The sequence below is a fragment of the Anopheles darlingi genome, chromosome 3, assembly GCF_943734745.1.
Source record: "Anopheles darlingi chromosome 3, idAnoDarlMG_H_01, whole genome shotgun sequence".
Lineage (NCBI taxonomy): Eukaryota > Metazoa > Arthropoda > Insecta > Diptera > Culicidae > Anopheles > Anopheles darlingi.
In genome coordinates this window covers 38,002,008-38,015,938 of record NC_064875.1, presented here as the reverse complement: position 1 = coordinate 38,015,938, position 13,931 = coordinate 38,002,008, and the positions used below count along the sequence as shown (strand labels likewise).

Here is a 13,931-nt window from a genome sequence, read left to right as displayed (position 1 = left end):
TTACATTTTAAGGGGGCTTTTGTATTTTTTATTTTATTTCTTCGCATTTACTTTTTACAATTTTTTATGAGTGCTTATCTTTTCAAGAGTATTGTGGGAAATGTTGGAATCAATCGAAGCAAAACTGATAAAGATATTGATTTGTGAAAATTCGCCTTTCATACAAGACTCAATGCATCTCGCAACATTGAATCACGTTTTCCAAAACCTACGTTTTCAAAGTCGGTGCCCATAAAAATTACTAGTCCAATCGATTTGAAATTTTGAACACATAATCTGTGCACTATTTGCCAGGTAGCCCCGTCGAGTTTTTATACAAATTGTTGATACTTTTTAAAGTATTTGTTTTGATATGTAAAGCTCGTTTTTTGAGGTAACATCGAAAAAAATCATCACTTTTTCAACTTAAAAAAATCTGCCAAATACCTATAAATATCAAATTTACCAAAAACTCAACGGGGCTACCTGGATAATCTTATAATCTATCAAAAGAATATTGATTTGTACATTTCTGATGACCCAGCACTTGGCTACAATGAGTACCGCAAAAAGTATTTTTTTGCAAACTTGCCTTTCTGGATTTGAATGCCATGAACGTAGTTTTTTATAAATCTTCCCCGAAGTAGAACTAAATATTGTTGAAAAGTTGTAGTTTAATATGATATTATTTTGAAAACACATAGTTGAGTGGTTTCTTCACTAAAAATCCATCTAAAAATCGAAATAACCAAAGGGCTCCCCCTTAATGTTGGAATAACCGCTTACACCTTTTACATATTCCAACACACATACATTTTACAAGAGAATCTTTCCCTTCGCTCCACAGTTATATCGAAGGACAGATAGTGATAAGATGCTTTGCCTCGGTTTCCGCGTTGAGCGCGACCCTGAACTGACTCATAAACTATGCTCAAACTCATCCAACATCCAACAGATATAAAAGGCACGTCATTCCTGATGCTCAAATTAATCGTGTTACTTCCACATCCTCTAAACATGGATATCTCTAATTCCTGCCTTGTCTTTTTACGTCAACGAGCAAACACACCCCACACCCCATACACACGTACAACCGATCGTGACATTTTGGTTGATAAAATTTACTCTCTACCTCTACGCCCGGTGGTGCCGGTTGTGAAGGTGAACAAGCTTCGGTCCGCCTGTTGGTCTGGCCCGTGGCCCGGAGAGTAGAACAAGGTGAAACGATCGATCGATCGTTGGCCACTACACAACACAACTAAAAGCAAAACACAAACGTGCAAATATGCAACTATGGTCAGAGGTGGGAGTCGATAGCTCACTCGCCGCGATCGGCCCCCTATTTGGAGACTAAAATCGTCATCTTTTTTTCATTTTCTACCGTTGCACAATAGCACTTGTATTTATTGGTCAGGTGAAATGGAAGCGCATGCCACTTGGCAAGGATGAATGAGTACGTTCACCACCAACAACAAACACCATCGTTTCCATTTCCAGGTGCATTGCGATCGTCAGTCGCCATAAATAATGCGTTAATGCGTGCTTCCGGTTACATCAATCGTATTTCCTTAGCTAACCGGTGGAATTTCATAACCAGAAAAAAAAAACGGCCAGGTAACACAAGGTAAACAACAGATTAGTAACAAACGGCTCGACGTCGTCGCCGACTATTGCCTATTCGTCTGCAATGTAACGCCATTACTAGCGTCTGAAACGACGACCAGACTCGCCTGCGTGGTGGGGCTAATTGTGAGCTTCAAACAACGCCATTTGCATGTCGGGCGCGTTCGGCCAACAAAAGCGATCGGACACGAAATGTGTTTCATGCTGCGCTTACAAACCACCCAATTACTCCAAAAACGACGCAGTCTGGGTGGCGCATACGGGCTACGTCGCAATGCCTATAGCAAATCCCGCCGCCCAGCGCGCCTCCGGTGGTCGACTTACGCACCACAACATCACTAACACCAGCACCGACAACAACTGGTGTATGTGGCTGGCTGGCTGGTTGACCTCGATATCGGTTCTGATATTTAATAAACACAGCGAACTCGAACTGTAGGCCCGCGGAACGATCTGAATAGCCTACCACCGAAGAGAGATCAGGTGTGACCAGGGCTGGGTGAGGCCCAACCCCGGTCCAAAGAGGAAAACTGCAACTTCGTTTCACTTTCTGGCCGCGGCGTACGTCAAGGTCGCAAAAAAAAGCACCAACAAATGACCGACCGACTGACGGTGGTGGTCACCCAATTTTATCGTGACTTCCATTACGATTGTTGGCATTACCACTATTGTGTCCACGCTGAGCGGCGCAACATGCAGAAACCTACTTTTCAGAGTTACCTCATGCGCTCCCCACTGGCTGGACGACGGAACAACCGAGCGCACGGTAGTGACGTAATGGTGTCCGAGTGCGTCCATCGCGAGATGAGGTCGACGCTATATGGCGGCAGGCGGCGGCATCGCATCACAATATTGCCGTGGGCAATGGCACAGTCCACCACCACCACCAGTCTACCAACTCAGATCGATTACGCCGTGACCGTTTCGCTCTCCCGGGGGCCCTTCTTGTGCTTTAACAGTTTCTGGGTTCCGCGTCGTTCAGATCGTCGTCGATTTCATTGTGGCGTGGCGAGCGCTTATTGAAACTTTTGTTTTTTTTTGCTTTTCCGAGATCCAAGAGTTGACTATCGCGCAGAGTCATGCTCGAATGGATCAGGTCCCCAACTCCTCCAATGCGGGGCAGCAGCAGCAGCAGCAGCACGTTGTTGATTGAGCACGTGTGTGCGCGAAGGCTTCTAGAAGACGAAGTTGGGCGTACACCTCATCCGGACTCCTCGGGAGTCTTCTTCGTTCGAATATGAATTGGCATCCATTGTTGGTGCAGGAAAGACCTTTCCAGAAATGAATGCTGATCGCGCATTTTCTTCGTGTTTTTTGGGGGTTTTTTTGAGGGGGTTGGAACAGAACACAGATCCTCCTTTGGAACATTCGAGGCGCCTAAACAATAATCTATGGTGGTGGTGCATTGCGAGAGGTGTTGCGATTGCATTGCCGCGCACTTCGCTCTTGCCTTGATATGTAAAGCAGAATAATGAGTTCGACGACGGCGACGGCGACGACGACGACGGCGAGAAGCCATTGAACTGTTACACCAGGCCGTACACGTACGTACATGGTGTTGGGAACGCGACTAGCGCAACACCACAACCGATTCCTTTCACTTCTACGAACGTACGACGGTGAAGCGCCGGTAAGCTACCAGGCTAGGTCTGCACCACTAGAAACAGGTTTCCATTTCGTTGACCCAAAACCCCAACCCCATGGTGGTTGCATCGTACAGACTAGATGCAAACAGTCACCGGACGGTGGCACACGCATCGTGACACGCATCGCACGTCAGCTTACCTCATCAGCGAGAGAAGATCCCGTTCACGTACGTTCAGGGAGTAGTTCGGTTTGGCGGCCATCTCGCACAGCAATTTCGGAAGGCAGGCCTCCCGAAGCGAGTTCTTGAGCTTCTCCTTGCGTGCTGCCAGCTCGGCCGTTGACAAACCCGTCGTGTCCTCCTCATCGAAGTCACTCTCCACACTACCGATAGCTGCAAGAGGAGGAAGAGGAGAAGGAGGAGTGCAAAGGTCACAGTCAATCATTATCAGTCATCAAAGAGTCTCCAACCAGACCAGACACTGACCGTTGGTGTGGGATGTCGTCGGCCTTGGCCGTGTACTCGGTGTATCTTTGCCCGCAGAGGTTATCATTTCCGCCGAATTTGTCTCGACCTCCCCGGTGATGCCGGTGAGCAGGGATTTGTCTTTCGGTTCCTTGCGCGCCCCACCATACCCGAGCAGATCGCCGAAAATAATGACCACAAAAGCCATCACGAATATGATTCGGAAACGCCACGCTACTTCCATGATTTCGGTCTCACACTCACGGTCGGACCACTACTATCCACTGTTGGTTGGCCACTAGGGGTTGGTTGACAAAATATAAAACAAACAATCCGATTTCTCCTCGACACTTTTCTCGTCACACGAAAGGGCACCTTTTTCAATGATTTTAGACGTAATCTGGTGTTCTTCACTGATCATAAACACACCCGTTTTCACTGTATTTTCACGTTGAGCTAGTGCACACTAACTGCTGGCTGCGGCTGGTATCCGGTGGAGGTGTTAAAGCGCTGCTCAGATGATGTTGCCCGTGTCCGTTGAAGCTGCTACTACCAGCAGCAGCATGCTTGGCTGTGTGGATACGGTACAGGAGGTAGGAGCCACAAAGCGTAAGTGATCACGATCACGATCGTTCGTGGGCACCGCAGGTAGAGTACTGACGCGTTCGTGATCGTACGCGGTAGGCAACGATCTCCCCGCCATTCGCGGGTATACGCACTATCTACCGTCGGAGCAGCACACCTGGACGGGCCGGGCCGGGGCAGCAGCGTAAAACACGTCTCTCTGTGTTGCTGCTGCTCTCTTGGAAAACGAGGTCTCTCTCTCTCTTGCAAAACGATTGTTTACCTTGAAAGCGTGGTCGTCGCGAGAGGCCCCCAGGTAGTAGTAGTCCTCTACTGTAGTAGAGCTCTATTGTAGCCCCGAGTGCGCGCGGGCTTTTTGTTGTGTTTTCACTTTTAAAATTCACCCGATCGCGCGAGTTTTTTGAGTGAACTATGAGAAACGCGGTGGGAGCGCACATCGCGGTGAGCTCATGATCGTGCTCGTGATTGATGAGACGGAAGGAAATTGGTTTTTTTCAAAATTAAACGTTACTCGAAACGGTCGTTGACATTCAAATTGAAGCAATTTTAAAAAAAAAGTTTTTATTGAACTTAACTATTATGTTTTACGAATAAGAATACAACACCGTAAACCGAGTGCATGTTTAAGTTTACCACACTGGATAAGGATCACCCCAACCACACCTGTGCAACTGCTGAGCGTTATCGAAACGCGGGCTCGTCGCGTTTGGTATCGACCATTACGTTTGGTATCGACGTTCTTAGGAAGCATCTTTTTGCTAGATGTGCCACAGGAGATGGAAGATTTCTGCAAAAATGAAACCAAGTAAACGAAATAACATTAACATTTTACCGGGCGCCGAGCTTATCAATGGTACATACTCATAGATCCATGCGAAAGGTCCGATCACTTTTGGCAAGAAAACGATGCTTTTGTTGTACAAAATGGCTCCAACGATTGCACGTGCCACGGTGTGAGATTCCATGATCGGTACTCGGTGTTTAATTCTGAAAAGGAATGTTTGCGAATGTTAGAATCCTCTCATTAACAATCGTTGTCTTATTTCCGATTGGTTTGGTGCCGGTTACCTCATCTGGGATAACGCTTCCATCAGCTCGTGGCGCGTTTTAATGAAGCAGGGGTATACCGTGGTGGTCTTGATGACGTCGTCTAACCCTTCGGCATGTAGCTCGCTAGCAAACGAACCCATCAAACCTCGCACACCGTACTTTGAGGCGACATAAGCAATAATTCGTTCGGCTGGCAGGTACGCTAAGGGCAAGTGGAGAGATCCATTTAGTTGAAATGTATGTTAACTGCGTTTACCGCGTTCCGTTACCGTGTTGCTACAAACACTACTTACAAGTAATCGAAGCGATGGCAACAATATGACCACGTTTTCGCTCGATCATGTCGTTCAAAAAGGTTCGAAGCATCTGAAAGATCGAGCGTGTATTTTGATTATTAGCGATCCTAAGGGCATGATGAGCAATTGTACTGGGATGTAGGATCTCACAATGATATCCAATCGGTTTCCAATCGGTGAAAACACCATATTTACATGACATGCAATCGCGTGCCCTGAACGTGTTTTCGTGCGATCAGTTAAGGATCTCACAAACATGTGTGTGCTGGTACCATTATTGGTGATTAACACGATCTAGTTCGATGACTTACCCACAAATGTGATAGAAGATTTATTTCGATCACTTTTCTCAGATCGTTCGGAGTGCCCTCTCGAAGTGACATAAGAGGTAGGACGCCTGCGTTATTAATCAAAATGTCCACCGGTCCAAGCTTCTGGGAGACCGCGGTCCTAAGGGCCACCACGGCTTCGTAGGAAGATACATCGGCCTGCGGAGAGTGTTTATAGCAAACGATTTTAACAATCTCTTCTCTTAACATCCGTGTTCGTCGTGCCCGCGCTGGGCTCATATGCCCGTTGGTGCAATTGTATCTGCCAAGAGGCAAGAAAACTAGTTATAATTTACGCCGGTTATGCACCATTGCTTGTGCTGGCTAATGCATTCAATTAAAGGGCAATGTTAGATAACGAGCCAGCGTTGCGCCACGTGGTTGCGTGTTTAAGAGCTGCCTCCCCGCGATGTGCAGGGGTCTAGACAAACACTGTCACACACACACACACACACACACTCACAAGCAGACAAGCACACGTGCAGCCAGTGCTGCTTCGTTCATTGCACTTCTGCTGCATCGCGCGGAACGCACGATTTTGTACGACAATGGTTCCATTTACCTTGAAGAAGTGTGCTTTCACTCCCAGCCGTCGAATGTCGGCGGTCGTCTGCTTACCGTTGGATTCATCTAAATCCACGACCGCTACATGACAGCCGGCGCTAGCTAGCTGCAGGCAAAGGTCTCTTCCAAGCCCATTCGCACCACCGGTCACTAGTGCCGTTTGGCCTACAATGCTTTTTTTCTCCGCTTTTCGAAACAATCGACCAATGGCATCGGCCAGAATCGGTATCAACAGAACGAAGAAGGTTGAAATATCCAGTAGAATATTGCCGATCAGCTTCACCGTGTTCCAGTGTGATGCACTTGGTCTGTCGTGCGTCTGACCCTTACGGCTGGTTACCGCCTTCACGTACGGTGCCTGACCGATTCTATCTAAACTTTGCATTATGCCGATGTACTTTATTTCTGCACTACTTGTACCGTCGTACCTGCCGTTGTGACTTTAAGTGCGTACTCGATCCGCACTATCCCGATACTAAAATGATACTGAATGGCGAACGCACCGCATCGTGGACCGTGGAGCTGTTTGTGGAGTGTGGTGTTTTGTTTCGTCGTTACTCGTGCGATACAAACTTGTGTAGATAAGTTACGAAAGCGAGTTGCTGTTCGGTAGTGTCCGTTGTAGGTTTAAAAAAAGGTAATTGAAAACCTATGCATGCCGAGGCCGAGGCGGAAAACTAGGGACTAACAGTAGTGGCTTTCGCTGATTAAGGCAAATCCGTCAGCAGCAACACAAAAGGGCTCTGTTAATTGTTTTGTTACACACTTGGTGCAAATGGAAAGCTTCAATATATCGCGTAGGTAGAATCGTCAGTAGGACTACTAGCTCATTTGTCACACGTTGATGGGTGGTGTTGTGTCGTATGTGCGATGTTCATCTACGTCCAACGAATGTGGCTTAGGTGTAAACAATGTTTTTAAATAAATTACTTCTCATTAATCAATTTTTCTTTGAATGATTTATGTTTATTCCAAGGAATTTTTAAGTTTTAATAAGTTACGTTCTGATCGCCGTTTCATAATTATTTGTTTCGCGTTGGACTTGTGCATCCTTTTTTGCTCTGTTTGCCAATGAAGGGAGTTTTCCGGTCGCCGTCTTTATTACGAGAATTGTAAATGCGGTTGGCAGCAGGCTACAAAAAAGGGAATAGTTAATTAGAGAGACAGCCCATCTTGCGGTATGACAGTCTTGCACAGTGCAAAAAGTACGTACTCTATTAAAAACATAAATATTCGAACGAAAAATGATGCAACGAAAACAGTCGTCTTTCCGCGTAACATGCCGTCAATTGCTTCCTTTGCTACCTCCTCGGGTGTGAGGAAATCAAATTTATCGTTAAGCCTTTAAGTACAAATGGTTCTCGAGTTAGTACGGTGCGTTATATTGAATTCTGCCTGCGATGTACTACTCGTAATTACCCCACATCGCTCACCAAATCCATTAGCTCCTTGCGCGTCGCAATAAACGTAGGGAAGAGGGTAGTAGCCTGAATATCACCATCATAGCCGTCGATCTGCAGCTCCGTTTGCAAGGCTTGCATCATGCCGCGAAGTCCAAATTTCGTTGCTACATAGGGGATGCATCGCGCCAGTGGGATGTAGCCTGCATAAATATCGTACAATTAGCAATTCAGTAACGGCACTGGCACTGGCACTGGCACGGTTTGTCTCGGGTGGCTCACCTAAGATGGAACTGACGCCCAGAATATAACCATTTCGACGTTGCTTCATTCCCTCGATGAAGACACGAATGGTCTGTGAAGAAGAAAATCATTTTCAATCTCTGTTAGCCAACACACCGCAGCTTTTTCGATGCAACATAATGATAAGAATGATGTAGCCTTAACACTTGACGTAATCGAATGCCAATTATTGTGCCAATAGACGCGTACGACTCCCGATGTTGTTTTTATTTCCAAACTGTGGGTCAACATTCAATATTGAAATTTCGCTAATTCGCTAAGAAATAATTGCTACTCGTTGCGATCTCCGACCAGGCGGCGTCTCAGCTGAGCTCATCTCTTCTTCATGATTGCTTCGGATTGAGCGAGGGCAATTTTCCGCGCAGCATAGTACACAAAACCAGTTGCCTTAGACCCGATGGAAGATTCCTGCAATTATTCGATGGTACAGATTGATTTGAAGCAACTCTCAAAGGCAATATAAGGCGCACTCACTCAAACTGCTTGCAAAGATTTGCCAGAATGCTTGGAACAAACACCTCGCGCTTGTTAACGCGAATGCCCTTCACGACTTCATTTGCTACCTGTTCTGGCGTGAAGACGTAGAATCGATGCAAAAAGCTGGAAAATACATATTCGGAAGTGGTGTTAGGAATCATAAATGAGAACAGTTCAGCAGCGCTATCAAGGTGTAGGTATCAAGGTGGGCCGCCAATAACGCACTTCAACTTATCGAGCAAGTCCATGAATTGCTGCCGCGTAGCGATCAATGCTGGGTAGACACATGTCGTGTGCAGTTCCTCGTGCAACCCATCCATGCGTAGCTCACTGTTCAGGGATTCCATCAGTGCTCGAACGCCATATTTAGTGACGGTGTAAGGAATAAACCGTCCCACGGGAAAATGCGCTAAAACGATTCAAACGGGGCTCGGTTGTGGCTCATTTTTTGTACTTTTCGAGCACAACGATCTTACCAACCGTTGTGTGTTCTTGTTCACTTACCAGCGATGGAGGCAATTCCCACGATATGACCACGCCGTCTATTTACCATGCCTGGCTTGAACGCACGAATCGTCTATGTGGTAAACAAAAACGGGCTCTAATTGATCTCTAAACTTTTCAAACCCACGAGTATGGTACATCCATTTCATGCAAGTTGTTTTTACAAGATTTTAGTGCAGATTTTGCTCACCATGTTATATACGTACAAATGGTTTGTTGCTATATTGTAAACAGTCCCTCAGATACTTTGGTGAGCCACAGGATGCAGCTTATGCTAAATGCAACGGAATATTGTGCCAAACGTGATGATATTGCCTCGTAATGTGCAAACAGTGTGTACATATAACGGTTATCATAATAATTTCACATTAACGCGTGACCGACGGGTGTGTGTGTGCATATATTGTAGCCATGTTCCGTATTCTTAAACCTTAAATTTAGAATCACATTTACCATTCCGCTGTAAAGATGTGCTTTTGATGCCGGACAACACACTTGGTCTGGTACGCACTTAATTGCACCTTTGGTTAACATAACACAACAACCATTGTCTAACATAACACAAAAATCCAACGATAACGAAAGACCGATATTTACAAAAACAATTTACAAAACAGTCCAGATGAGGAGGAAAAGACTTACCCAAAAGTGAGAGAGTAGGTTCACGTTTAAGATCCGCTCCAGATCCGACGGTTTACCTTCGGTGATCGACAAGATCGCCAACAGGCCAGCATTGTTGACAAGAATATCGACCGGACCCAGCGCGGCTTCAACGGCCAGTCTGAGTTTCTCGACTTCCTCGTAGTTGGCGATGTCGGCCAAGAACGCTTCTGATTTGACACCGAGTTTGCGCACGTCGGCCACCGTTCGCTGGGCACCGACCATATCGATATCCACCACGGCTACATTGCAACCTTCCTTCGCAAGACGCAAGCACAGTGCTCGGCCAAGCCCGTTTCCTCCACCGGTTACCAGCGCCGTTTGACCCACGATGGATTTCTTTTTGAACGGTAGGATCAACCCTATTAGGCCATTCACGATCAATGGGATCAAACAGACGATGAACTTAAGCACATCCGGTATAACCTCCTGTACTACGAATTGTATTATCCGCAGTGGTTTTACTTGAGAACTGCGCTGACCCAGCTTGGCTGGCACGTACCCTGTTTCGGTATTTGTAAAGTATGCCACCTCTTCACCCATAGTTGCACTTTGTTAACAAGTCCGAATGAAACTCAAGCGTCGCTGCAGTGCGCTCAATTTATAGATCTTCACACCGAGCGTGCGCAAACTGAACTGTGAGGATGCTCGGTGATCAAGCTCGCAAGCGCGTGCCCCGCTCATCGGCATGACGTACGTTTCAGCGCCGTTCCGCTCTCATCCATTCTGCTGCCAGAGACAGCTGATAAATGTAGTACGTTATAGTGCTTATGAGCGGAAATACTTCCTCTTCCTTGCTATACCAGTTCGTTGACGTTGTATACTATATTCCAGGTTGCATACGTTATTCAACCTTGAATTTAATTCTTCTCAACTCGAACCATTCCTTTTAGGGGGTTTTTATGTAGCGACCGCAGAACCGGTTCCGAACCACCGACTCTTGCTAAAAGTCGGAATTGCACTTTGTATTATATTAATGCAATTTCCTGCGTCACTTTTTTGGACGACTTCGTTTGTTTCTTAGCTTCTAGATAGAAAAAAAAATCATGATTTGCCGTTGATAAAAACCAAATTTATTTCGGAATAGCTCAACTCAAAAGTTTATAACACTCGCGTATAAAAGCCAAGTGTCATTTTTGTCGGAAAACATACTTGTTCTTAAATCAGGTGCAGGTACCCAATCTATCAAAAAAACGGATTGCTCTTGAAATGTGGCGCTGAAATGAAACATCGCCGCTTGGCACCCGGTATTTTGAAGAATATTAACTTTAAAAATTTCGAAATGATTGGGAAAAACTCGTATAACAAGAAAATGATTTTTCATTGTCTATTTGAAGGTGTAAGCAGCTTCTACAAACGGACACTAATCGAGCTTAGAGACTTAGTTGAAAGCATTTGCATGATCATTTTCTCATCATTCCGTGCATATCATACGCAGCTCACATGCAGCTGAAAATTGATAAACATATGCAAAAGCGTTTGCATATGCGCTTGAACGTTTCGTCGCCTTTGGAGGGCTCGGTCATTAGGCACCAGCGTCCAAAGCAAGGGTCCAATTATCGTTGGTACGATTGAGACGATTAAGCCATTACGCAAGTCTAGATTCCGATGCTGTTAATCTGGCAATGAGGTGAGAAATTCACTTGTGGGTCGTTTTGTTTCTTAATTCAAAGTAAATTTAAGCATATATTAATAAGAACAAGCTTGCATTACGTCAGTACTATAAATGATTTGCCTTCCAAACGCACTTTTGCGTAGTTCGTACCATTTGGAAGAATTCTGAAAGTTCGGAAAGCTATTTAAAGCAATTCAAAACTGAACATTGTTTTCTTCAGTTCAGTGTCAACAGTTTGTGGGAAAGGTGGTTAAATTGAAGCATATTGTTTTAGGTTTTCTGAATTCATAGTTACTCATAGTTGAGAACCATAGAATTTGGACCGGGAGGCAAACAACAAGAAAATCAGACAATCAGACAGTTCAAAATGTATTTATCATTGAGTCATTTATAAGGACGGACGAACTGTATGTTTAGCAGAAACAGATTGCTCATCATACTTGACAACCTCCTGCGCCGTAGAATCACTTATGATTAATGTTTTACTCTCCACATGACATTACAATGATTCTGAAGATATCGCTGCCTTTTACTTTGACAGATTAAACAGCGAAAATGTTGGGTTTCTTGGTATAACCAATGACTAGGTAATGTATTGATCGATCGACAAAGAAAACAACTACAGCACAAAACGCGCAACGAACCTTGTTGATATGAAATACCAACGGTGTACATTGAAAATTTGTGCTAATTTTCTTTTTCCGATGTTGCTCTATTATCTAATGATGTTTTGTTTTTATCTTTTCTCACTAGAAATCAACTCTACCTCCAGCGACGACAATTCCTCTAATGCGGAGGAGGACGTTCTCTATCAGCGAGGTGCGTCATTCAGCGCCAAACTCGACATATCCGATCTGCACATATCGATGAAGCCGTCCGACGAGAATGAAGGTGAAGGCGAAATGGAAGCGAAGGACGAAACTGGCGACACGGAGGATGGCGACGATATCGTCAATGTGTCCAACCGGAAGGCACCAGGAAAAGGACGTTGGCCAGCGAGCGGCAACCCAAACAGCATCGTTGGCACTGAGACGATGGCGCGAAGCAAAGCTAATCATAATTGGAAAACCGAGAGGTTGAATCCATCGTCGAATGCGTATGACGCTCGAAGCCGCGGTGCGGACCAGTGGCATACGAAGCAACATAGCAACACAGGCAAGACGACCCGCAGTGAAAAATCCGTCCAAAATGACGATCCATCAGTGAGCAGGGCAGTATCTGGTAGTAGCCGATACGATCATCAAGTGTTGCAGCAACAGCAACAGAAGCGAACGAAACTGGCCGGCAGTGACCGACGAAAATCCAACACATCCATGACCATCGCCACCAGCGTCCGTAAGGTTGCGGCTAATGACGGGCTGGTAGACCGTGTTGATGGTAGAACCAATATGCCATCAACGAATGATATGGAAATCAGTGGCATATCATTACATTTGCCGGCTACTGAACAACAAGGGAGTGACGTTGCTGGTGCATCGCACGCGACGGAGGACGCATTTGAAATACGGGCGCTACCGCTTTCGATGGCGGCCTCTGTGGAAGATGAGGTAAGCGGATTTCTGGACACACGGCAGCCGATCCCGCAGGAACTATTAGACGACAAGCAAACGGAACGAAACTCTCGTCTGGTACCGGCTGCTACCGAGTTTATTCTGCACGACAAAAGCCAGGAAAATCAAACACAATCAGTTTCATCTGATTCGATAAGGTAAGTTTCTCGAGAGTTTGCTATAGTTGGATAATTCATGAATAGGGAGTATCTTTAGTCATTTCATGTAAACACTATTAAGTGAATATCTTTCCATTTACATCCTTTGCAATGTTTAATCCATGCGAATAAATAATAAAATGAAATACGTTTTACTGCAGTGCCACAAAAATAATCGCCAGTACTTAGCAGAAACCGTTGGTTAAATTTTTTGTTATATTTCTTATGTATAAGGTACAAATATACGACTTTACAGAATGCCAACTGAAAGTCAAGTTCTGAATGGAGTCTGGCGCAACTTCTTGACGCTTCGGAGGTTAAAGCTGACAAGAAAAGGTTCGCTACCAGCTACACATTTGTGAATTGTACGAACAATCGACGGCAAAACCGCGATCGGCATGAACCTTCTGCTTGTGGGTTGCCATGAAATTTGCTGTACGAGATGGGTATTTAAGATGTGGCCAACGATTTCGCAGACGATGTATAGCTAGAATTGGTAGCATCCACATTCGATCATTGCAGAATTCTAGAAGGCTAACTACTTTCGGTTGTACCCTTTACGTTGGATGCCATTGACTGGCGCAGAATTCTTATTCTGATAATCCTTGACGAAGAGAATGGGGATAGTAGCTGTCCTTGCATATCACATCCTGGTTACACCGGGTTTTTGCTAATAAGACTGTTTTGTAAGTGGTCGAGGAAGTGTTTTTGTCATTGTTTAAAAAGACTTTGTGTGACATAAACTGTACTGTACCGTCAGTTCAAAATGTCGATAAATGGATTAATTC

General features: G+C 45.3%; 4 protein-coding genes across 7 annotated transcripts in view; 1 reads left to right on the top strand and 3 right to left on the bottom strand.

Annotated features, from left to right (window-relative positions):
- The window catches only part of LOC125957068 (uncharacterized), a 5,430-nt gene extending 1,110 nt beyond the window's left edge, over window positions 1–4,320 (bottom strand). Inside the window, exons 1-2 of the mRNA XM_049689476.1 lie at window positions 3,674–4,320; window positions 3,388–3,580 (exon numbers count right to left, since the gene is read on the bottom strand). Coding sequence (XP_049545433.1) covers window positions 3,388–3,580; window positions 3,674–3,896 — 416 coding nt within the window. The 5' untranslated portion in view covers window positions 3,897–4,320. The remainder of the gene's footprint in view (window positions 1–3,387; window positions 3,581–3,673) is intronic.
- The window catches only part of LOC125957034 (uncharacterized), a 92,146-nt gene that overhangs the window by 38,712 nt on the left and 39,503 nt on the right, over window positions 1–13,931 (top strand). For both annotated transcript variants that reach the window (XM_049689392.1, XM_049689391.1), the window contains exon 4: window positions 12,189–13,143. In XM_049689392.1, coding sequence (XP_049545349.1) covers window positions 12,189–13,143 — 955 coding nt within the window. The remainder of the gene's footprint in view (window positions 1–12,188; window positions 13,144–13,931) is intronic.
- Window positions 4,819–6,944, bottom strand: LOC125957060 (17-beta-hydroxysteroid dehydrogenase 13-like). Its single transcript, XM_049689465.1, has 6 exons — window positions 6,475–6,944; window positions 5,895–6,071; window positions 5,581–5,653; window positions 5,306–5,489; window positions 5,099–5,224; window positions 4,819–5,024 (listed from the first exon to the last, which is right to left on the bottom strand). Exons 1-6 carry the CDS (start codon window positions 6,859–6,861, stop codon window positions 4,919–4,921), a joined length of 1,053 nt encoding a protein of 350 aa, XP_049545422.1. The 5' UTR covers window positions 6,862–6,944; the 3' UTR covers window positions 4,819–4,918.
- LOC125957057 (17-beta-hydroxysteroid dehydrogenase 13-like) lies at window positions 7,439–10,446 on the bottom strand. 3 transcript variants are annotated; one of them, XM_049689461.1, is made up of 5 exons: window positions 9,803–10,446; window positions 8,159–8,231; window positions 7,896–8,079; window positions 7,690–7,818; window positions 7,439–7,609 (listed from the first exon to the last, which is right to left on the bottom strand). In XM_049689461.1, the coding sequence occupies exons 1-5, from the start codon at window positions 10,361–10,363 to the stop codon at window positions 7,474–7,476; spliced, it is 1,083 nt and encodes a 360-aa protein (XP_049545418.1). In that variant the 5' UTR covers window positions 10,364–10,446; the 3' UTR covers window positions 7,439–7,473. The 3 variants fall into 3 exon arrangements, with proteins under 3 accessions (XP_049545418.1, XP_049545420.1, XP_049545419.1); XM_049689462.1 differs by lacking the exons at window positions 7,439–7,609; window positions 7,690–7,818; window positions 7,896–8,079; window positions 8,159–8,231 and adding exons at window positions 8,238–8,587; window positions 8,654–8,779; window positions 8,882–9,065; window positions 9,161–9,233; XM_049689463.1 differs by lacking the exon at window positions 7,439–7,609 and having other exon boundaries at window positions 7,715–7,818; window positions 7,910–8,079.

Excerpts from the sequence above, each read along its gene's own strand:
- LOC125957060 (XM_049689465.1), bottom strand. The coding sequence starts at position 6,861 with ATGCAAAGTTTAGATAGAATCGGTCAGGCACCGTACGTGAAGGCGGTA. Across the intron at positions 6,072-6,474 it reads TGAAAGCACACTTCTTCAAG|GCCGATGTATCTTCCTACGA; the intron begins GTAAATGGAACC and ends CACTCTCCGCAG. Across the intron at positions 5,025-5,098 it reads CCTTTCGCATGGATCTATGA|AAATCTTCCATCTCCTGTGG; the intron begins GTATGTACCATT and ends TCATTTTTGCAG.
- LOC125957057 (XM_049689461.1), bottom strand. The coding sequence starts at position 10,363 with ATGGGTGAAGAGGTGGCATACTTTACAAATACCGAAACAGGGTACGTG. Across the intron at positions 8,232-9,802 it reads ACCTACTCTCTCACTTTTGG|ACCATTCGTGTCTTCATCGA; the intron begins GTAAGTCTTTTC and ends TCTTCTTCACAG. Across the intron at positions 7,819-7,895 it reads GATTTGGTGAGCGATGTGGG|GCTTAACGATAAATTTGATT; the intron begins GTAATTACGAGT and ends TTGTACTTAAAG.